A 26007-nucleotide genomic window follows, 5' to 3' on the forward strand; every position below is an offset into this window, starting at 1 on the left:
GGATGCGTTCAGTGTGAAACTTGTTTTCAGTGATGAAGCAACATTTTTTCTTAATGGTGAAGTGAACAGACACAATGTGCGAATCTGGGCGATAGAGAATCCTCACGCATTCGTGCAGCAAATTCGCAATTCACCAAAAGTTAATGTGTTTTGTGCAATCTCACGGTTTAAAGTTTACGGCCCCTTTTTCTTCTGCGAAAAAAACCTTACAGGACACGTGTATCTGGACATGCTGGAAAATTGGCTCGTGCCACAACTGGAGACCGACAGCGCCGACTTCATCTTTCAACAGGATGGTGCTCCACCGCACTTCCATCATGATGTTCGGCATTTCTTAAACAGGAGATTGGAAAACCGATCGATCGGTCGTGGTGGAGATCATGATCAGCAATTCATGTCATGGCCTCCACGCTCTCCCGACTTAACCCCATGCGATTTCTTTCTCTGGGGTTATGTGAAAGATTCAGTGTTTAAACCTCCTCTACCAAGAAACGTGCCAGAACTGCGAGCTCGCATCAACGATGCTTTCGAACTCATTGATGGGGACATGCTGCGCCGAGTGTGGGAGGAACTTGATTATCGGCTTGATGTCTGCCGAATCACTAAAGGGGCACATATCGAACATTTGTGAATGCCTAAAAAAACTTTTTGAGTTTTTGTATGTGTGTGCAAAGCATTGTGAAAATATCTCAAATAATAAAGTTATTGTAGAGATGTGAAATCGCTTCCATCATTTGTAATAACCCTGTATTTAAAATTATTAAATTCCATTAAGTGAAATGTTAGTTGAACTTAACTTTATTGATTGAAAACTGTCAGCAGTTGTTGATCACAGTCATTCTGTTATTTGCAAAATGTAATAAATTTTACTATTTTTCACACAACACGTGGAAAATGTGATTTTTGAATCAAATATACATGCATAAAAAAAAAAAGTTTTGCGTCACCCCAGTTCACAGAACTCCTGAAGACAGACATTGACTGTGGATATTGTATCACAGACACAGCCCCTTTGACTGTTCAGAGATGTCACGAAACCCACCCAAAGATGTAAACAACCACACGTGAACAGCACATTTTAGATGGAGGGGGTCTGACAGCCAATCAGTCCCAGTCATTCCGCCAGGAAGGAGATATATGGCTCATGTTGTCTGTAGTTCAGCCATACGTAGATGGTCAATACCGCAGTTTGATCATGTCCACATTGTTACTTTGTGCCAGAAAGGGCTCTGGCTCTCAACAAGGGAAGTGTCCAGGCATCTTGGAGTGAACCAAAGTGATGTTGTTCGGACATGGAGGAGATACAGAGAGACAGGAACTGCAGATGACATTCCTCACTCAGGCCACTCAAGAGCTACTACAGCAGTGGATAACCGCTACCTGCGGATTATGGCTCGGAGGAACCCTGACAGCAATAGCACCATGTTGAATGATGCTTTTTGTGGAGCAACAGGATGTTGTGTTATGACTCAAACAGTGCACAGTAGGCTGCATGATGCACAGCTTCCACTCCCGACGTCCATGGTGAGGTCCATCTTTGCAACCATGACACCATGCAGCACGGTACAGATGGGCCCAACAACATGCCAAATGGACTGCTCACGATTGGCATCACGTTCTCTTCACAGATGAGTGTTGCATATGCTTTCAGCCAGAGAGTCATCGGAGATGTGTTTGGAGGCAACCCGGTCTGGCTGAAGCCTTAGACACTCTGTCCAGCGAGTGCAGTAAGGTGGAGGTTCCCTCATGTTTTGGGGTGGCATTATGTGGGGCTGATGTACACCACTGGTGGTCATGGAAGACACCATAATGGCTGTACAATATGTGAATGCCATCCTCCAACCGATAGTGCAACCATATCAGCAGCATATTGGCGAAGCATTCGTCTTCATGGATGACAATTTGTGCCCTCATCATGCACATCTTGTGAATGACTTCCTTCAGGATAACAACATCGCTCGACTGGAGTGGCCAGTATGTTCTCCAGACATGTAGCCTAAAGAACATGCCTGGGATAGATTGAAAAGGGCTGTTTATGAACGACATGACTTGCCAACCACTCTGAGGGATCTACGCCAAATTGCCATTGAGGAGTGGAACAATCAGGACCAACAGTGCCTTGATGAACTTGTGGATAGTGTGCCATGATGAATACAGGTCTGCATCAATGCAAGACGACGTGCTACTGGGTATCAGAGGTACTGGTGTGTACAGTAATCTGGACCACCACCACTGGAGGTCTTGCTGTATGATGGTACAACATGCATTGTGTGGTTTTCATGAACAATAAAAGGGGTGGAAATGATGTTTATGATGATGTCTATTCCAATTTTCTGTACAGGTTCCGGAACTCTCAGAACTGAGGTGATAAAAAACTTTTTTTGATGTGTGTAATATACAGTTTTAGTAATTCTTACAGATATTCATGATTTGTTGAACATACAACATTCAAAACACATATTTTCACTCTATTTGCTCAGCCACCACTCTACTGTCCACCATGCTACCCAGTAAACAACTGTATAGCCTCTCCTTCCAAAACTTCGAACACAAAGTGAAAAGTTAGATATATTTTACATACAAAGAAAATACAATAAAAAGATTATATAACTTAACAAATAGCAACCACTTCAGTTTCCGGTTTCTTTGGGTACGAACACTACAGTAATTTAAGATTATGAAAATTAATTTTGTACAATGAAATTATTATTAAGAAATATTTTCTTGTTTACATTGTGATTGCAGGAACCAGAAAATTTTGCATTTGTGATAAATGTGATTACAGATATCAATTCTGCATCAAAATGGAAAAATGCTAAATTATGTGATAAATGCTATTACATAGTGAATTTAACCAGATGAACTGTTTTATCAGAGAAAATTTGAAATGGCTTTATTTTCTGCTTGTAAATATTAAAAATATAAACATTTTTTTGTTACTGGTACTGCACATCATCTGGTGAAACTCAATTTGGGAAGATAATGTGCGTAAGAACATCTTTCCAAAATAAAAAGTGCATGAAGACAGTGATATATTGGTGAGCTCATTTCCCTGGTGCCATGCCAGGTGTGGGAGGCTGCATGGTCTCTACACTGTGTAATGCTTCATAGGACTCAGCCATGGGACGTAGCATCTTAGAACAGAGAAACATGTATGTTTGTCTGCTAGCTCAAAATTTCATATATTGTGGATACTTAAACGCTGCAGATTTACATGGGAGGGGGGGGGGGGGGGCAGTGTTTTGAACAAGGCAAGAAATAGTGTGGTAGCCCTTACCAAATGCTTAGTGTTGTATATTGCTCATTGTTACCATATGTTGTAGGAAAGTTCTTTTATGATGTACATACTTTAGGATTAAAGGAGTCCACTCACTGAAAAGCAGAAGTCTTGAGTTGTTGTTAGGCACACACAAAAAGTAGGGAAACTTGGTAGTTTTAAGAATTATCCTTCGACAAGTTAGAATACAACAGTCTCACACACACACACACACACACACACACACACACACACACACACACACCAACCACAAGTATGCATGTTGCACACCTATGCCCCTATATGGTGTCAGATAGACTGACAGTGCCAGCGTTGTTTTGTGGCAGGTGGACTAGTTGTGATGGGGTTAGTGTCAAGTGTGGTGGGTGGAGGGAGAGGGATGGGGAAAGAGGGAAAAGTGCCGGGGAAGGGGGGGGGGGGGAGGTGAGTGGCTAGCGGGTCAGAGGTAAGCATGTTTGCCAGGTAGGAATGCAGGAATGCTGGGGGGGGGGGGGGGGGGGTACCACATGTACGGGCAGGCACAATTGTTGCAGTCTGTGGGAAGCAGCACAATCTGGAGACAATATGAGGACATGAATTTGGGACAGTGTTGTAGAGGACTGACAAGACAGCCAGTCCACAGTGACGGGTAACCGAAAGGCGCGCGTACACACACGCCGACTGGCGTGAAGTCTGGAACAGGATACGTTATGAATGCACTAAAGAAAAGTACGTATCGTCTGTTTACTTAACTTTAATTCATCCTTGTGGTACATCGCTCTTGACTATACAAATGAGACTCTCTCCAGATATGGTTAATGGCGCCTTGCTAGGTCGTAGCCATGGACTTAGCTGAAGGCTATTCTAACTGTCTCTCGGCAAATGAGAGAAAGACTTCGTCAGTGTAGTCGCTAGCAAAGTCGTCGTACAACTGGGGTGAGTGCTAGTTCGTCTTTCTAGACCTGCCGTGTGGTGGCGCTCGGTCTGCAAATACTGACAGTGGCGACACGCTTGTCCGACATGTACTAATGGACCGCGGCCGATTTAAAGCTACCACCTAGCAAGTGTGGTGTCTGGCGGTGACACCACAAGTGTGTTACCTGAAATTGAGTCCAGTACAATTATGCAATTATGAGAGCAGAGAATATGTTGTAAGGATCATTCCCATCTGTGTATTTCAGAGACACTGATTATGAAGCAACCGTTCAAATTGAGCATGTTGTGCACAGCTGCATGTTGTGCCACAGGGTGGTCAACTTTGTTCTTGACAACAGATTGGTGGTGGACATTCATCCTGGTGGGCATCTGGGTCGTAGTAGTCATACTGGGTGGTAGTAGTCATACAACATAAAAGGCTGTGCAGTGTTTGCAGCAGAGTTGGTATATGACATGGCTGCTTTCACAGGTGGCCTGGACTCTGATGGCGTAAGATAAGCCTGTGGCAGGACTGGAGCAGAAGGTGCTGGGTGGATGGATTGGGTATCATATCCTTACGGCAAGGGATTTGGAATGGGAGTGATATAGGAATGGGCTAGGACATTGTGTAGGTTGGGTGGACGACAGAACACCACCTCAGGAGGGATGAGAAGGATCATGGGTAGGATGTTCCTCATTTCAGGGCTGGATGAAAGAGAATCAAAGCTCTGGTGAAGGTTATAACTCAGTTGTTCTTGTCCAGGGTGATATTAGTTGGCAAGGGGGGGGGGGGGGTGTCCATCTTTGTAGCTCATTCTTGGGGCTGGGCGGGTGGGGAGTGAGAAGGTTAAAGGTGTATTAGGATATGACACGGGATATTTGTTTGTGGGCTAGGTTTGGGGATATTGCCTTTATGTGAAGTCCTTCATATGACATTCAGTGTCAATGGCTTCTTCACAACCCAAGCCATCTGGATCCTTCCCTCCACTACCAGCTTCTCTGAACTATACAGATGCATGTTATCCTTACAACGCATCCTCTGCTACCATAATCATCCTGGCCTCAATCTTAGGTAACCCACTGTTACTGCAATCTCCATCCAACAGTTTCCCTTTCCTCTGTCCTGTCAACCCCTCCCAATTCACGTCCCTACATCACCTTCAGGATAATGCTGCTTCTCACTGGCTACTACAATCTTGCCAGCCCATATATCTACCATCCTTCCCTCCCACATTACTAGCCGTTAGCCACCCACCCCCAGGCCCTCTCCCTGTTTCCTACCCATCCCACCTGACACTAACCCTACCACAACCAGTCCACCTGCCGCAAAATAGCAATGGCACTGTCAGTCTAGTCAGCACCATGTAGGGGCATAGGTATGTGCGCAAGTTTTCCTTCCATACTTAAGCTTTTCAATGAGTGGTCTCCTGCAATCATTGTTCCTTTATAGTGTCTGCTTTTTGCACTATAACGAATGGAAAATAAAATCTGTCAATGTATTTTGACCATACTAAAAGTCTTCCAATGTGCAACTTGTTGGTTGTTCTGTAGCATTGACCTTTGGCCACCAAAGGTCAAAATCAATATTCAGCCTGTTTTACAATTATTGAATTGGTGGCAAAAGAAAAATCATGTTGAGAAACACATTAAATCAGAGAATCACTTACAACTAATTCACGTTGCCTGCTTTGTTACATTGCCCTCGGTAGCTGGCATCTCTTCTCTCAATCATCGAAGCTGGTGGAAAACTGTTGGTGAAGGGTAATGAAAGGGTAATTCCAATGACGTATCCCACACAGGATATAGAGCTGAATATCACTCACTTTTAATACAAGTTTTGCTACAGTTAAAAGTTACTATTTATGACCAAGACCAGTCTCACAAGGTTTTGCTAATGCAGGTAAATGAATAGCTACATACTGCACATATTCATAGTTCTTGTTATTCGGCCCTAGTGCAGTAGAACTAACCCTACCAAGATAATAATTGATTGTTTATTGTTGCAAAAGGACAGTTCACATTATAATCACAGAGTTAAACACTGTGTGTGCCAGCACTGATCTGCAGAATAATACATCCTTTTTCAGGTTGAACAGAGACACTAAAATTAAACATGTTTCCAGAGCTACCATATGTTCTCATTATCATTGCCTGCAGTGGCAGTTGATTATCACTGTTCCAATAGGTCATCGTTGAGGCCTAACACCATCATCTGCCTCAAATGCAGATTCACAATAAGAAATAGAGTAGAACATGACGTCAGTGAGTTATTAAAAGACAATTGACAGCACAAGAACTCTGAATTGGGCGCGATGCGTTTTATGACCTGTTAACTCCACCAGACCTACTGACCCACCTATCTAGTTGTTGCTTCTATAATTTCTGGCTGCAGACTGCAGTTTCTAGGGTTCAAATGGTCTTATAAAGACTGGCATGAGAAAAAACTGTTATTTTGTAAACTATGTAAGACTTTGAAAATTAGCTAGGGTGAATTTGCCTGTTCTGAATGATGTTTGAGCTTTTATTAAAATTTGTCTTATAAAAATGTTACTGGTAGAAAACAATGGAAAATGCAGGATGAATTGTAACAGTATTATGAAAAGGACAATTGCTCCTCAGCAAGTAGCGGAGATGCTGAGGTGCAGATAGGCACAGTACAAAGACAGTCGGAAAGTAAGCTTTCAGCCAACAATGCCTTTGTCAAAAATAGATAAAAAACACACACACACACACACACACACACACACACACACTCACACAGATGCAACTAACACACACATGACCACAATTTCTGGCAGCTGAAGCCAGACTGTGAGCAGCAGCTCATAATGGTAGAGGCAAAAGGGTGGTGGAGGGTAAGGAGGAGGCTGGGGTGTGGAGGGGGAGAGATAGCTGGGTAGATTTGGAGGACAGTAAAGTGCTGCTTGTGGGAGTGAGCAGGGATGAGGTGGAGAGAGGATAGGGCACCTATGTGCAGTCGGGAGGTTAGACAGAGGGATGGGGAGAGAAGGCGGGGTAGTGGAGAAGGCGAGAAGTAAAAAGACTGGGTGTGTTAGTGGAGTAGAGGGTTGCTGGTGCTAGCTCATATCCCTGCAGTAGGCCTAAATGCAAGACCTGTCCCATACATCCTCCCACCACCACCTGCTCCAGTCCGGTCACAAACATCACCTATCCCATCAAAGGCAGGGCTACCTATTAAACCAGTCATGTGATCTACAAGTTAAGTGACCAAGAAACAGCTGGACCACACATTGTTGCTGAGCACGCTGCCCATCATAATGTTCTTCATTTCAATGACTGCTTCTCAGTCTGTGCCATCTGGATCATTCCCCTTAACACCAGATTTTCTGAATTGCACAGGTGGAAAACTGGAAACTCTCTCTGCAATGTATCCTACATTCCTGTAACCCTCCTGGCCTCGACCTTCAGTAGTCATAGTCCTTACCCATCTAGCCCCTTCCCTGTTCCCATCTGGCTCTATATGGCCCTCTGTTCCACCAACACACCCAGCCTATTTACGTCTCTCATTTTCCACAACCCCCCTGTCCCCAGCTCTCTGTCTAACCTCCCGACTGCACATAGCTGACCTACCCTCTCTCCACTTCATCCCTGCTTGCTCCCACAAGCAGCAGTTCACCATTTCCCACTCCTCCCCTGCTATCCCTTCGCTTTCCCTGCCCCAGCCTCTTCCTTATCCCCATCACCCAGTTGCCTCTCCCACCGTGGGCTGTTGCTCATAGTCTGTCTTCAGCTGTCTTTGTGTGAAAGACCTTGTTGGCCAAAAGCTTACTTTCTGGCAGTCTTTTTATGTGCCTATCTGCAACTCAGCATCTCCGCTATATGATAAGTAGCAACTGTCCTTTTCGTGATGTTATTACCAGTTAGAAATTTAGAAAAAGATGTGGATGGTATTATGTTTTGTGGTATAATTCATCTTGTTTACAAGTATAAGTGCCATATTGGAAATTGTAGCAAATTATTTGAAATTATTAATTTGTAAGTTAGTTAATTTGTACTGTACATCATATTGTACAGAAAAGGTAAGGTAACAAAAATAAGTGGTGGATGGTCAAATTGGAATGCTTAGCCTTTGGATGGTGTAGGTCATTACATTTGATTCTGCACGTAAGCTCATAAGTTATTTTTTCCACTTACTGAACTTAAGTATTATCTTAATTTAACTATAATTTTTAATTAGCATAATAATGGTATGAATGGAATATGCAGTGAGAAGAATAAACTGAAAAATGAATTTAAATGGAATTTTACCTGGTAATTGATAGTGGATTTTCACATACCTATCACATAGAAATAAATTTGCTGAATGCCATTCATCTGTGTTAGTATAGTACTACCTACTGGTGACATGAAAATTTGTGCTGGCTGAAGCCAAGTTATTTACATTCCACAACTTTATTTAAACATTATTTCATGAGAATGTATGTCATCAACAATGTCTGTCCACCCAGACATGCAAGTAAATATTACATTCTGAGATGGGCAAAAGGCAATTACTTCAACCTCATAGTCTCATTCACACTGGTGCGGGAATGCAGAGTAGCTCTGCGAGCATTTAGTGAGGACTGTAGGAGACTATGTTGTAGGGTTGTAGAGTGTGACACTGGGTTGGTCTGGGAGGTATGCACGGATAGCCTAATGGTCAAAGTGAACATTCGTGTAAGTGGGAAATCTGGGTTCAAGCCCAGATATAGCACAAATTTTCATATGCTATACTTTATCAATAGGTACTACATCTATACCTAACAAAGCTGAAGCCAAGATATTCACATTCAGTAGTAATTTTGAAGTAATTTCACAAAATTGTCTGTTGTCAAAGTGTCTATCCACCTACACAAGCAAGTAAATACCTATCACATGTGTTGGAGTTACAATAAACTCATGGGGGAGGGGGGGGGGGGGGGGGAAGAATAAGAATCTATAATTATTGAGGGCCAATGACATAACAGATGGGGAGTATCCTCTTGCTACGTCTAACATTTCGCTTCTCAGCACTGCTGCTTCTCAATATAAACATTTTTTTTTCTTTTTTTGGAAAGCTTTTATAGAGTCAAGCAACAAAGAACCATTTGGGGGGGGGAGGGTGGAAGGCTGTTGAAGTTTTTGCAAAAGCAAACATCCCAGTGAAAAAGCGCTCTAACACTTTTTTTAACAGTCAGTTTCAAAGCATTAAGGCTTCATCTTCAAGCACCTACCATGACAATCATTTAAATTTGTGTGCCTAATCTTTTACAACTAAAAAGAATTTTGTCAAAATTAGATGTGAATTTTGAAAGTAATAGATGTGAATTTTTCCAAAAGTAGCTGCTGATTTTCAGGCCCCTAGGAATTAGAAAAGGTATTTACAAAATTACTAATAGCTTCCTTTCAGAGTTCTTGTTGAATGGTAATCTCATGCATATTTGTTATCTATGTAATTCCTACTCCCAAAGTAAATCAATAATGATATTGTCTGAATTTTTCATATGCAGATGATAAATTAAACTCACTGGTACCATGCTGCGACCATTGCTCATTGAAACAAACTTATGTATCTTAAACCTATTACTATATGAAGAATACACATTTGAATTAGGATTTCATAAATATTTATTTCATTCTAGTTTTAATCTAGCTGCTGTTTCATGGTTTCATTGTGAAAAGTTACATTCACAACACTTGTACAGAAAAAAATGTGGATAAATTATATTAGAAAGACCTCGTCTTGCTAACTCCATTTTTCTATCAAGTTCATTGACATTTATCTCTCAGTTCAGAATGTAGAAGAGTGAGATTTGCTGTGTGAGTTAGCTATTCTCTTGTGATTGAAATAATATCTACATGTTGCTGATTTTATACTTCCACAGTAACTCAACAGATGATGTCAGAATGTTTTGTGAAGGCTTCTCATGTCATATGAAATTCATACTGTTGTCACAATAATCCACCAGAATTGCTTTATTCTATATTTTTTACATTTTATTTACCATGTGTGTGTGTGTGTGTGTGTGTGTGTGTGTGTGTGTGTGTATGTGTGTGAGAGAGAGAGAGAGAGAGAGAGAGAGAGAGAGAGAGAGATCTTGATCGTATTGTGGCACCCTTTGAGATTCAGCCATTGCTTGAAACCGGTAGCGGTGAATAAAATATAAAAAATTTAAAGAAAGCAGCTCTGATGGATTATTGTTACAACAGAATGCTTTTCATTCAGTTTATTAAACTTTCAGAACAGCATACCCAAGAAATACTTCTCGTGTTACTTTTGTTACATTAGATGCAGTCCAATTAATGATTGTATGATGCTTGTTAGAAAACAGGAAAACTGTTAATGCTTGCTGTATTCAATTTGGACACAATGAAAGCTCAGTTATGAGAGCTCTGTTTAGTAAACCATAAAGCATTATAGACCATATTTACTCTTTTGTTTATTCCTTTTGCTGACCATGTAATTATTGCCTTTGAGGACATTGTTAGTTTGCACTGTTTTCGTTTTCTTTGCAATGTAGTCATTATGCAGTAGTTAATTGGTTTTCAAAGCTGTTTTCAAGCTTGCTCTATTAAGTTCTTCAATCTGTTGTTGAAATATATCTGTGCTGGAGACAAACTGTATAACCTAATCTGCAAAATGAAGTTGCTTATATATATGACAATAATATATAATCCTCCTTCATTTTCTCACTGTAGGCATCTGAAAAATATTTCTTGGGCTGTTGAGAATGAAATTCTTGATACAGTATTTCCTAGCTTGTCCCTTGTGAATTCTGAATTTTTCACTATCCTCATGAAGACAAATAGAAACTGCTGAGTGATATATGTATCATTCAGTCACTGACCAGTTGAATCATTGCTTTGCCTCTCAAGACTGTTAGTACAGATTGTGTTGACATTAGATGAAGAACTTTTTTAAAATCTGTGAATTTCATTCAAAGTGATACTTCATACTCATTACTTCATTTTAAACTTTCATTCATGACTTACAAAATCTCCATTGAACTCCATTGTTTTAACCTACTTTTAATGTCAGTTTGTTCCTTTAGGCAAAATCAAACAGTTGATGCAAAGAAAAGAAGAAACTTACTCCTTTGTTTGTTTAAAGTCCAATATTTTTCTATTTGGTTGATGATAACTTCTGTAAATATCTGCTAAAACTGCAGTCTTTTATGTCTGAAATGTGACTTTCCTTGTTCCAATTTTGGTAATTTGTTTTACCCTGCAGGTGTACTCCAAACCAACTTACAAGTTCCTTTTGTATCACTCCCCCCCTCTCTTAGCTTTAACCATTTTTAATGAAACACTGTCCAGAATCACATCTGGAATGTCAATATTTTCATTACCAGTATCAACAGTGTGTGTTTTCAGTTCTACTTGTGAACTGTAAAAGCATTTAAAGAAATCTTGGAATGCTTGCGCGATTTTATGTCCGTTATTGGTTCTTTTGCCATTTGGTATCCTATTTAATAAAATGTGATGTCTATTCAGCATAAGTTCTGTTTTGATTTCTTCATATTCCCATGGTTTTTATCTGTTTTTTGTTTTTTTGTTTACCAAATTTTCATCGTATCTTCCTATATGTTCATGAAGCTGTATATGAGTAGCTACATTTAATCACTGTATTGTACTATGTTCCCTTCATTATTTCTGTGAAAGATTTATTTTTCCTGTAAGAGCTGCTTCCTTTCACTAGACAGTTTCATACTCACTTGCCATTTCTTTCATTCCTCTTTATTTTTTCTTTTTATCTGCAGAAACTTTTGCTCTTTCACAATTAAATTTGTTAAATGACTGCACCTTTAGTCAGTGTCTGTATAAACTTCTTTTTCATCTTATACTTAATAAAGTTCCATAATCTATGTTTCTGGCTTCCAACCTAATCAGTCTGTTTCTTTCTATTTTAATGTCTATTTTTACACCATGTTGTAAGAATCTACAATAACTTGCTTTTTTAAAGAAAAATAAATTATTTCTTCTAAAACACAACATTTTGATGACACCTGTGCTTCAGGCACATCATATTACATACTGTATGTGATACAATGACGTCAGGTGACTTGACACTGACTTTTGATTATTGAGATGCAAACATTTCAGTCATACAGCTCACATTCTGCACACCACCTTAAATGAATACACATATCTCAACCCACATTATTGATTCTAATTACTTACCGTACAGTTCACTGCATTTCAAACACGACATTCCAGTTGGCTGACACGACACTGACAATAACCAAGAGGGCACTGGGATACACATTCATCTGGAAAGGTACGCTGATACCAAAGATGATTTGGCTCAGAAGCTTGACAATACTGTCCCACATCTGAGCTGGGAAATTTGCCCAGAACACAGGTGCCAATGTATTGGTGTGCCCATAGTGTCAGCTGCCTCGTCGCAGCACTAATTGCTGTCAGTGATTTCACAATTAAGACATGTAGCCATGTCATGCTCTCATCAAATTTCTACCTTTGCCACAAGTTGTCTGGTGATTCATCGTTATACAGGCACCACCATCTTCTTGATTAAACCATTAACTTGACTAACTAGTCTTGTAGACAATGCTGCCATATTCATGATCATTGATGATTCTCAGTATCCAGCACTCCTTCCACAGTTCCTAAAAGTCACTTAGTGGCATCGTGTACTATTCCTTCTATATCACTTAATAATGCATGATATTCTAACAATGCCAGGGCTTCCGATTACTGCCCAACCTCATCAATAAGCACTCAAGAAATAGGAGGTAGTGAAACAGGGATTTTCTTTTATGCTCACCAATGGCATATGCCATCTGAATGAAATGGAAACAAAAAATTATTACATTGAAGAAATCCGTTATTGAATTGGAAAAGGTTAATGTTACTACTGAAAGTGTAAAAGGGGTTCCAGTGTTCATTTAATAGACAGAGTCTGCACTATCCAATCAAAAGTATCGGGACACTCCTAGGTAATGCAGAATTGGCCACTAGATGTTACAAGAGGCAGACTCATTAGTATTAAAGAAGGTGGGAACATTTTATTGTCGGTAACGAAGCACTAACAGCAGAACAGCTCGCTAAGAAGAGCTTGGTGACTTTGAATATGGACTTGTCATTTGACATCACCTGAGTAACAAATCCATGAGGGACACTTTAACCCTTCTAAATCTGCCCATGTCAGCTTTTGGTTATGTGATTGTCAAGTGAAAATGTGAAGGAACAATAATAGATAAACAAAAAATGTGAAGGGTGGTTGTAAAAATCAGCAAAAGGAATCACTCATGAGTTCCAGAGTGCTACCAGCAGACCAGATAGCACCATGACTCTGGAGAGGTAGTTAAAAAGAATGGGATACAGTGTTCGAGCAGCTCCTCATAAGCCACATATTCCTGTAGTTCTTGGTAAGTGACACTTGAGGTGGTATAAGGTGCAGTGCCACTGGACAGTGGGTGACTGGAAGCATGATTTGGAGTAATGAATCTCACTATACCCTTTGGCAAGCCGATGGAAGAGTTTGAGTTTGGTGGATACCTGGAGAATGTTACCTGCCATCATGTGCAGTGCCATCATTGAAGGCAGTGATGTTATTGGTATGGGTGTGTTTTTCATGGTTAGGGTGTGGTCCTCTTATTGCACTTAAGAAAAGTTAATTGCAGAGGTATACGAATACTGTGTACAGAAGACAAACAGTTCCAAGATTATTATTTGTATCAGAGTGACAATGCGTCTTGTCATAAAGCAGCATCTGTGAGACAATGGTTTGTTGACTACAACATTCGTGAAATGGACTGATCTGCCTACAGTCCAAAACTGAACCCAATGAAAGATCTTCAAGATGATTTAAATTGTCGCCTTCACACGAGACTGTAGCATCCAACATCACTACCTTTTCTGGTTTCAGCTCTTGAGGAAGACATTCAGATACACCATTGAAAGTGTCCCCAGCAGAATTCAAGCTGTCCTAAAGGTGAAGGGTGGACACACACCAAATTAATGTCCATGAATAGGTGTCCCTATAATGTTAATTAGGTACTGTACAATATCAATCTAATAGCAGATGGACCTCAATCCTCCACATCGTCCCAGAGAAGACCAGTTGATTCAGCCCCTAAGGTGATTGCTGCCAACTTAATGCAAGAATAATTCCTAACCTATACCCAGTCCCTCAGGTTGAAGATTATGCTCTCAACATCCATGGCAAATACATCTCCTTAACAATGGGCTTGGTATGTGCTTTGTACCAGATACACAGCTCCAGACAATATACCTAAGACTGCTAACTGTACTCCTTCGGCTTGTTTGATTCACGAGGATGCCTTTTGCAGTATACTATGCTGCACAGAGCTTCCAGAACTTTATGGATGAAATCACACATGATCACAACTTCTGCTATTTCTATATTGATGATGATCTGGTGATGTCCAGGTTTGAATCAGAACATATGGACTGCAAATCTTCACACACCCAATTTCACAGGGCTCAGTCATGAACCCAGTGAAGTGCGTGTTCAAAACACTGCTTCAGTACAGAGTGGAAGCCATTAATAACTTCCCATGGCCTCTCACAGTTTATGAGTTACTGACAGTTCTCAGGTTTTCAGTACTGCATCATGTACTACCACACAATTCTGGCTGTTCCACTGAATAATTTATAATGTCATCCCTCACTTAATGCCCATATATAACAAAGCAAAATTATTAATTGTATGTACTGTTTCATAGTATAAACAACATTTATATTATTTAGTAAGAGCAGAAGCATTTTATTTGCTTATAAATAGAATTAACCTGGCAAAATCAGTCTCAGTGTCCAGGCTGGCTGCTTTGTTACTATATAACCTGTTAAAAGATTTTGTCCCCATTTGCGTAAAGGAGAAATCTCTGGAACATTATGTTAGTTTTTTTTTTAAATTTTTCTTCTTTTATTTACGTGTTCTTGACAAATGTATATGACAACACTTCTCAAATATACATTGTACAACTTCCTTTAATTAGACAAAGAGCAGAGAGCAAACAGAGAGCATCATCTACCAAACTCAACAGCTACTAAACCCATTCTTATCTGCTCCAACACTGACCCTGTCTGACACTACCCTGATGCACTTGGCACCAAAATTACATTATATGGTATGGACCCAGATTCCATTACCCTCTAGAACAGTATGTAGTCAAAATTAGAATTAATATGAATGTCTTAATTGAAATTGTTTTTCAGAGTTAATTAATATGTAGTTGTATGAAAACAATTATATACATGAAGATTTATAAGCCCAGTGGTTAATAAAAAATGGTTGCAAATATGAAAAATAGTTGCTCCCTGTTATTTTATAAAATCAAATTTATTACCAATAATAAAATTAGAAAAAATATTAATGAAGACAAATTTTGTTTGCATGAAAACTGGAGCATAATAATATTATGTTTACTGTAAATTTGTTTGTAGATCATTTAAGTTGACATTTGTGATTACTAAGATACTGTGAAATGGATCAGTATGAATAATAAAAATATGTTAACAGAAATACAGATTTTTAGCAATCATATATGTTCAGAGATATCTTCAGATGAGAAATATATAATGTAAATTAGAAAATTAACCTAAGTCTGGCCAAAATGTACACAGAACTGAACATTTTGGTTAGTATACAGTAGTCCCAAGGAGGCAAGGTTCGTTACGAACTTCTTAATAATTTCTACATCTACATCTACATGATTACTCTGCTATTCACAATAAAGTGCCTGGCAGAGGGTTCAATGAACCACCTTCAAGCTGTCTCTATACCGTTCCACTCTCGAACGGCATGCAGGAAAAATGAGCACTTAAATTTTTCTGCACGAACCCTGATTTCTCTTATTTTATCGTGAAGATCATTTCTCCCTGTGTAGGTGGGTGCCAGCAGAATGTTTACGCAATCGGAGGAGAAAACTGGTGATTGAAATTTCATGAGAAGATCCCGTCGCAATGAAAAACGCCTTTGTTTTAATGATTGCCACTCCAATTCACATATCATGTCTGTGACACTATCTCCCCTATTTCGCGATAAAACAAAACGAGCTGCCCTTCTTTGTACTTTTTCGATGTCATTCGTCAGTCCCACCTTACTTAAGACATGGAAGATATGTTCAGAGATATCTTCAGATGAGAAATATATAATGTAAATTAGAAAATTAACCAAAGTCTGGCCAAAATTTACACAGAACTGAACATTTTGGTTAACATACAATAGTCCCAAGGACGCAAGGTTCATTACAAACTTCTTAATAGTTTCACTTAAGACATGGAAGAATTTTAGTGAACATCAAAACAGAAACTGGTTTTAACAATGGGAATGCTGCTATTGCAGAGGCCACACTTATAGTGCACCCTGTACTGTAAGCACCTCTCACTTTGATGGTCAATTCAACTGCACAAGTTGCAGCACTTCGGCAACAGATAAACCAACAGTGGTGACCCTTGGCATTTTTTGTTTAAAAACTGCCTTCCTCACAACATATGAGGTCTGTCCAAAAAATTCTTGAACATTGTAATTCAGCGCAGTGGGTGTGGAGCGAAATGCTGTTGGCATCCCTGCATATGCCTGTGTTTAATGTGTAACGGCCGGATGTTTCATTGTTGTGTGTCTGTTATTGTTCAATGCTGTATTGAGTAGAACATTGTGTCGCACAGTTTGCAAATTGTTTGAGGGGCAAGGCATCTGCATTAAATTTTGTGTGAAACTCAAGAAAACCTCTATGGAGATACACTAAAGGATGCAGGAAGCATACGATGCACTAAAGGATGCAGGAAGCATACAATGATGAGTGCTTAAACCATACTCAGTGTTATAAATGGTTCACACAGTTTAAAAATGACTGGATGAATGTTAAAGATGATCCTCATTCAGGATGTCCTTTGATGTCTATCGACGACGCTCGTGTCAGGAACTTGTATGAAATTCTGTGTGCCAATCGAAGACTGACTGTCGGAGACATTACAGAAGAATGTAACATTTCAGCTGGATCATGTCATAAAATCCTGACACACCATCTTGGAATACATCATGTTGCCACCAAGTTTGTCCCACAGCTCATGAGTCAAGACCAGAATGACCTTCGCCTCGCAATCTGTGAAGAGCTTTTGGATTGTGCAAATGAGAACAAAATGTTCCTTAAGAGAATCATAACTGGTGATGAGACATGGGTCTACGATTAAGATGTTGAGACCAAGATTCAGTTTTCACAGTGCTTTGGGAAAGGTTCTCCAAGACCAAAAAGAGCTCATCAGGTAAGGTCGAATGTGAAAGCCATGCTGATAATTTTCTTCGACTTTGAAGTATTAGTTCATCATGAATTCATGATACACAAACTGTTTATCAATGGTACTATTGGGATATGTTGCGACACCTGCAAAAAAAATGAGAGAGTGGCCTAGAATATGGTGAGACAATTCATGACTCTTGCATTACAATAATGCATCCTCACATTCATCCCTGTTGGCGCATGACAATTACACAAAAAATGAAATCATTGTGCTGCCTCATCCTCCGTACTCTCTGGAGCTCCCTCCTGTGGACTTTTTTATTTTTTATTTCCATAGTTGAAAGCCCCATTGAAAGGATGAAGATTTGCAACGATAGGCAAGATAAAAAAAATTAAAAATTAAAAAAAAATTCACAGACAGCACTTTTTGCAATACTGCTTTGGGAAGTGGAAACAACATTGGGAGCTGTGTATCAATTGTGGAGGAGAGTCTTTCAAAGAAGACCATGGACAATAAGTAAAAGGTAAGCATAAAAACATTTAGTGACCAAAGTTCTGGAACTTTTTGAACAGACCTCGTGTGACCAGAAGCCACGATTAATGTCAAAAGTCAGCAAAGATGTCGCAGCATCAACCGTGACACTTAGATTACATAGCACTGTTCATGACTCATATCATTCCTGTGAATTATTATGGGTGGAGGTTACACTCAACAACCGAGCTAGGTTAATAATTGGCTCCTTTTACGACCTCCCAACTCAGCAGCATTAGTGGCAGAACAACTGAGAGAAAATTTGGAATACATTTCACATAAATTTTCTCAGCATGTTATAGTCTTTAGGTGGAGATTTCAATTTACCAAATATAGACTGGGACACTCAGTTGTTTAGGACGGGTGGTAGGGACAGAGCATCGAGTGACATTATACTGAGTGCACTATCCGAAAATTACCTCGAGCAATTAAACAGAGAACTGACTCGTGGAGATAACATCTTGGACCTACTGATAACAAACAGACCCGAACTTTTCGACTCTGTAAGCGCAGAACAGGGAATCAGTGATCATAAGGCCGTTGCAGCATCCCTGAATATGGAAGTAAATAGGAATATAAAAAAAGGGAGGAAGGTTTATCTGTTTAGCAAGAGTAATAGAAGGCAGATTTCAGACTACCTAACAGATCAAAACGAAAATTTCTGTTCCGACACTGACAATGTTGAGTGTTTATGGAAAAAGTTCAAGGCAATCATAAAATGCGTTTTAGACAGGTACGTGCCGAGTAAAACTGTGAGGGACGGGAAAAACCCACCGTGGTACAACAACAAAGTTAGGAAACTACTGCGAAAGCAAAGAGAGCTTCACTCAAAGTTTAAACGCAGCCAAAACCTCTCAGACAAACAGAAGCTAAACAATGTCAAAGTTAGCGTAAAGAGGGCTATGGGTGAAGCATTCAGTGAATTCGAAAGTAAAATTCTATGTACCGACTTGACAGAAAATCCTAGGAAGTTCTGGTCTTACGTTAAATCAGTAAGTGGATCGAAACAGCATATCCAGACACTCCGGGATGATGAAGGCATTGAAACAGAGGATGACACGTGTAAAGCTGAAATACTAAACACCTTTTTCCAAAGCTGTTTCACAGAGGAAGACCGCACTGCAGTTCCTTCTCTAAATCTTCGCACAAACGAAAAAATGCCTGACATCGAAATAAGTGTCCAAGGAATAGAAAAGCAACTGGAATCACTCAACAGAGGAAAGTCCACTGGACCTGACAGGATACCAATTCGATTCTACACAGAGTACGCGAAAGAACTTGCCCCCCTTCTAGCAGCCGTGTACCGCAAGTCTCTAGAGGAACGGAAGGTTCCAAATGATTGGAAAAGAGCACAGGTAGTCCCAGTCTTCAAGAAGGGTCGTCGAGCAGATGCGCAAAACTATAGACCTATATTTCTGACGTCGATCTGTTGTAGAATTTTAGAACATGTTTTTTGCTTGAGTATCATGTCGTTTTTGGAAACCCAGAATCTACTATGTAGGAATCAACATGGATTCTGGAAACAGCGATCGTGTGAGACCCAACTCACTTTATTTGTTCATGAGACCCAGAAAATATTAGATACAGGCTCCCAGGTAGATGCTATTTTCCTTGACTTCCGGAAGGCGTTCGATACAGTTCCGCACTGTCGCCTGATAAAAAAAGTAAGAGCCTATGGAATATCAGACCAGCTGTGTGGCTGGATTGAAGAGTTTTTAGCAAACATAACACAGCATGTTGTTATCAATGGAGAGACATCTACAGACGTTAAAGTAACCTCTGGCGTGTCACAGGGGAGTGTTATGGGACCATTGCTTTTCACAATATGTATAAATGACCTAGTAGATAGTGTCGGAAGTTCCATGCGGCTTTTTGCGGATGATGCTGTAATATACAGAGAAGTTGCAGCATTAGAAAATTGTTGCGAAATGCAAGAAGATCTGCAGCGGATAGGCACTTGGTGCAGGGAGTGGCAACTGACCCTTAACATAGACAAATGTAATGTATTGCGAATACATAGAAAGAAGGATCCTTTATTGTATGATTATATGATAGCAGAACAAACACTGGTAGCAGTTACTTCTGTAAAATATCTGGGAGTATGCATGCGGAACGATTTGAAGTGGAATGATCATATAAAATTAATTGTTGGTAAGGCAGGTACCAGGTTGAGATTCATTGGGAGAGTCCTTAGAAAATGTAGTCCATCAATAAAGGAGGTGGCTTACAAAACACTCGTTCTACCTATACTTCAGTATTGCGCATCAGTGTGGGATCCGTACCAGATCGGGTTGACGGAGGAGATAGAGAAGATCCAAAGAAGAGTGGCGCGTTTCGTCACAGGGTTATTTGGTAACCGTGATAGCGTTACGGAGATCTTTAACAAACTCAAGTGGCAGACTCTGCAAGAGAGGCGCTCTGCATTGCGGTGTAGCTTGCTGTCCAGGTTTCGAGAGGGTGCGTTTCTGGATGAGGTATCGAATATATTGCTTCCCCCTACTTATATCTCCCGAGGAGATCACGAATGTAAAATTAGAGAGATTAGAGCGCGCACAGAGGCTTTCAGACAGTCGTTCTTCCCGCGAACCATACGCGACTGGAACAGGAAAGGGAGGTAATGACAGTGGCACGTAAAGTGCCCTCCGCCACACACCGTTGGGTGGCTTGCAGAGTATAAATGTAGATGTAGATGTAGATCCATGTCAGTGAATAACTGAATGTGCTGGCAGACACTCTTTCCCACAAAGACACTATTACAGGTGAACTCGGCTATAAAGCACTAGAGTCGAGTCAGCAAATCAACAATGAGCAGCAGAAAGCAATCCCGTCGCTACATGATTTGTCTGACCTGAGAGTATGGAATGTGATTAGGCTGGTTAATTGAGCTTTTGTGCAGTTAGAAATTGACAAAGACTGTAGAACTTGTGTGCATCAATTGTGGCCTGTCACCATAAGATCACTCATCTTTTTACTGCAACTCTTGGTATGCTTGACCCCTCCTTCTCTGGCAATGATTTGAACATGTCCACATCTACAATGTTGGACTTTTAGCTCTATCTGAAGAACACACGTACTGTCTAACAGCCATTTAATGCTTCAGTTACTGAGCTCAAGTTCTTCCTATGGTTGACACCAAAATGGAAACTGTTGCCATCACCTTTCTTTGCTGCCAGGTCACCCATTTTAGAGTGCCTATCAGTATTGCCATTGACCAAGGCAGGTAGGAGACACGTCTATATTCTAACTGCAGTGTGTCAGCCAGTAACAAATGGCTTTGTTGCATGTTTACACCACCAGTTACAAATGTATCTAAGGTGCTATGAATTGCTATGTTGGACAGAAACACTACCTGTTGTCCTGCTGGGTCTCTGCAGTACCATCAAGGAAAATATTAAAAGTACTGCAACAGAACTGGTCTATAGTCAGCTAATCAGGTTACACAGTGAATTGTTCAGCAATATGCCTAGTGACCTTGGTGAGGTGTCAGGCTTTGTTCAACAATTATGTCTAAACATTTTCCAACTTTAGTCAGTCTGTCGAGAGAGCATCACACTCTGCCCCGTTTTATTTTCACTGACCTTTGGACACGTAAACAAATCTTTGTGAGATGTGATGCTCTGCACAAGCCTCTGCAGCCACCATATGATGAAAGCATACAGTTATTAGCAAAATCGACAAGTCACTTACGGTCAGTGATAGTGGCACCCCATCAGTGACCTTAACTGAATCTTTGCATCTCTGATGCTGGTAACTGAAAAACAAGACAAGGCACAGTGGATGCAAGACATGACACAGTGGACTTCAGACACACAGCAGATGATTCCATGACAAAGAGGGTGGAGGGCATGCTAGCTCAATGTATATCTCTGAATGCAATTTATTTTTAGTGTCATTAAGTTAATTATTAGCAGTGTTCCTCGATTGGTTCAGCATTGTTTGTGTTTTCATGAATGTTATGTTAATGTTGTTTCAAATAAAGTATTTGTACCAAAACTGTTTATGATTTTTTAACATCGTGCAGCCCTGTCAGCAACTGTGATAATTAAACATATAACACATCAGCAAGCCCCACTGCGCGGCCTACCGACCTTGTCCGCGCAGTGGGACCTGCTGTTTTTCTTCAGCTAAGTAATGTAGATTTATGACTGGGTACTACGGTGCTATATTTTTATACTTGACATGACCAAACTTTGGCATGCAATAGTTTAGTGTCAATAGCTTCTGAAGAAGGCCAAATTATTTAGGCTGAAATCTAGGTAAAGACTGGTTTCTATTTGCAACTGAGACTGACGTGTTATATGTTTAAAACTGTTTATATCAATTTTGTCTTGTGTAATTTCAGTTTCTTTTAAAATAGAGTTAACTTAATATTTAATTCCATTTAGACCTTCCCAAGTCCACTTTTTATTTGATTTTACATGGAAATTCTACTGATGCATGACCTTTGTCAAATTCACTATCATATTTTTAGTTATATTGTTATCACTACTTACTCATTGTGGCACCACCTCCGTTTTTATGTATATTTTACACATGTGATACAGGTTTTTTTTTTAATTATTTTATTTTATTTTTACACTCCAATACTGGAATAGCTTTTCAGCAGCTTTGCTTCTGTAATGATCTATAAATAAAGAGATAATAAATTTAAAGTTTACATTGATATTTAAGCTATATAGTGTTACTACAAAATTTACTATGTTTTGATTTCTGAAGGTTAATGGTCATCGTCTGCTTGGGATGAATCATATTGAAGTTGTTACCATATTGAAAGATCTTCCCATGAACGTGCGTATGGTTTGTGCTCGAAGACCAGGCGAAACAACACCTTACCGTCTGATAGATACTTCTCAGGACAGAGCGGCATTTGCAGCCAGGGTATGTACTGTACAGAAATAGAAGTATTCTAGTAAGAATGAATATGATTAAAGGCATTGAGTTTCAAAAAACTTAAATTGTGGAAAAATGCACATCAGCTACTTTTGAGAGTACAACTGTTCTGTATTATTCAAAATTATTCAAAAAATATGTAATCAGTTTCTTCATCCATGCACATTCTCATTCTCTCTCTCTACCGATCACCAAATATTATGAACTATCACCACAAGATATAAAAGTAACTTCAGTCGCACCCCTGGGAAGTGTGTTGAGACCCTTGGTGTTCAGGTTCTATATTAATGACAACGCAAACATTCTTCTTGGAGACAGTGCAATTAACCGTAATGAAGTACTGTCAGAAAAAGCAGCATAAACATCCAGTCATATCAAATCAGTTTGAAGACTGGCAATTTGCTTCAAATGTTTACAAATGCAAAATTGTGCTCTTCACAAAATGCAGAAAAATAATATACCATGACTGCAACAGCAGTGAATCAAAATGCATACAAATATCTAGATGTTGTGACCTCGTCAGTCATGTGACCGCACCACCACCTGAGAGATCGATCCGCCGGATGTGATTCTCTCGATAAACGGAACAAAAGAACGGCTGTGTTAGCCAAAGAGTACACTGCCAGTCGCAATACTTACGCTCGCCGCTTCATCTGCAGCAGGAGAGTAGTGCAGTTGTCTCAGTCTACAGATCGTAGCCGCTCACAGTGGTCAGCCAGCGCCAATGTTAGTCATTGTCTGCAGCTCAGTCATTGCTGTCATCAAGTCTTTGTAGCTCCATTCCAAGTTAGTCTTCAAATTCACCGGATTCGACATTCAAGATTACGAGAGATTAATCGTCACTGCAAGATTTGTGGCTTGTAAATTATGTCATTCTACAGACGCTTAGTTTAGTCAAGTCTTCTACAATTGTCAACCAACTGATCATGGACTACAGCAAAGTTAAGAAATAAATTCTTTCTTATTTTGTACTCCTGCTAATTAATTGTGTTTTCCTGTTGTAGCTACCAAGCAGTCTTGGCATAATAGAACTCACGTTTCCACCTCCTTGGCTACCTCATATTTGCCACCTCATGTTGGTGGACTCGATTATGGTGGAAGATTGAGAGCCATCAGGTGTAACCATTTCTAGGGTATTTGATGGAATAGCCACTAACCCAGTTGTAGGATTCTGGGAAAAGACAGTCACTCTACAAAAGGGACTGCTTAGATGACATTAATGTGCCCCATCCTGATGTAGTACTTAAATTTTTGTGACCCATACTAATTAGGACTTAAAGGGGGTATTGAATGTGTGTAAGGATAAGCAGAAAGAAAAGCAACTGCTTTCATTAACTCATGGAAGAACATCACAGAAATACTGCAAATTCTGAACTAATGGATAGTTAAAGATAGAAGCCAATTGGCGCACAAAAATTTACCTCAAAGTTTCAGTAACCAGTTCTTGCCATGTCGTAGTTGACAATATGGTGAATTTCCTGATGTTGGCAAATTACGACAGTGACTTTGTATTTTTCTAATGTGACTATGCTATTTTTTCTGTGGCATTTGAAAGAAATTTCTAAGAGAACTTCAGTGACTTAACATGTATGAGACTTGATCAAATAATATCCCTGTCCTTCCATAAGTATGAGAGGTTCCCTAAATGTCTGTCCTATGATATCCAATGTAAGCACTCACATGATTCACACCAAGTGCTCAAAATGTTGACCCTGAACATTGCTACATACTATAAAGTGATTCTGGAGAAACAAAACTGCATGTTGAATTTCATCTGGACTCAATAGCAGCACAGGTCCGTTGTTATCAGGCATTTCAGGCCTGGCCTTCAGGAATCGATGTTTCCTAAGAGACCCCATTATTAAAATTTTTGTTCAAGATAACAGTATAGAAGTGTTAAGTTTGGTGAATGTGCAGACACTTTATGTTTCTTGAATTACCATACCAGTGCTCTCCAAATGTTATCTTAAGAGGGTCTGCCAATACATGTGCTGAATGGGAGGTACATCAATCATGTTGGTACCCCACTGACTGCCTTACGTCTTTCAATAAATACAGTAGCAGCATATCTCAAGAACTCATGATACTTGAGTGTATTTGGATTCCCATCAATAAACCAGAGACCAATGATGTGGGTCTTGAAAAACACACACAAAACCTTGAGGAACCAAGAGCGTTGTTTGAGTGAGTGTGCAGTTTCAACTGGCAATTAGTACTTACTACAAAGATTGACTTGTCCATGTTTGTAAATGATGCTTCTTCCTTAAACAAAATTGTGCATAGACAGCCACATCACTTGACACTTTTTGTAAATAACATTTGGTTTGGAAGACATTGCCATGAAGCTGCAGATGCAGCGAAACGTGAAGAGGGTTTTTGCAATGGAATTTCTTTCAGTAGTGCTCTTCTTTTTCCTTGATGTATTTTGTCTTTCACACTTCAAGTTTATAGAACTTTTTTATTATGTTTTAAAAGACAGATTGTGAGTGCTTGGCATGATCTGGATATTCTTCAGCTTACAGCCACAACATTGCTGTAGTAGTTTGGCAACATTCACCATAAACAATTTATAATAGGGGAGACAGTGGCTTGCAACATTGTTGTTCTGATACTATATGATTAGCCTTTTTATCTACATCTACATCGATACTCCGCAAGCCACCTGACGGTGTGTGGCGGAGGGTACTTTCAGTACTTTTATCGATTCTCCCTTCTATTCCAGTTATGTATTGTTTATGGAAAGAAAGATCGTCGTTATGCCTCTTTGTGGGCTCTAATCTCTCTGGATTATCCTCATGGTGTCTTCATGAGATATACATAGGAGGGAGCAATGTACTGCTTGACTCCTCAGTGTTCTCAAAACTTCAACAAAAGCCCATACCGAGCTACTGAGCATCTCTCTTGCAGAGTCTTCCACTGGTGTTTATCTATCATCTCCGTATCACTTTCGCAATTACTAAATGATTCTGTAACAAAACATGTTGCTCTCTGTTGGATCTTCTCTCTCTCTTCTATCAACCCTATCTGGTACGGATCCCACACCAGTGAGCAGTATTCAAGCAGTGGGCGAACAAGTGTACTGTAACCTACTTCCTTTGTTTTTGGATTGCATTTCCTTAGGATTCTTCCAACGAATCTCAGTCTGCCATCTGCTTTACTGGTGATTAATTTTATATGGTCATTCCATTTTAAATCACTCCTAATGTCTA

The 26007-nt window shown here is 39.9% G+C and overlaps 1 protein-coding gene across 3 annotated transcripts in view; it reads left to right on the forward strand.

Annotated features, from left to right (window-relative positions):
* LOC126189017 (patj homolog) overlaps positions 1 to 26007 on the forward strand; it is a 490590-nt gene that overhangs the window by 448068 nt on the left and 16515 nt on the right. For all 3 annotated transcript variants that reach the window (XM_049930836.1, XM_049930835.1, XM_049930837.1), the window contains one exon: positions 22625 to 22786. In XM_049930836.1, the coding sequence (XP_049786793.1) occupies positions 22625 to 22786 (162 nt within the window). The remainder of the gene's footprint in view (positions 1 to 22624; positions 22787 to 26007) is intronic.

Source organism: Schistocerca cancellata, chromosome 5, assembly GCF_023864275.1.
Source record: "Schistocerca cancellata isolate TAMUIC-IGC-003103 chromosome 5, iqSchCanc2.1, whole genome shotgun sequence".
NCBI lineage: Eukaryota > Metazoa > Arthropoda > Insecta > Orthoptera > Acrididae > Schistocerca > Schistocerca cancellata.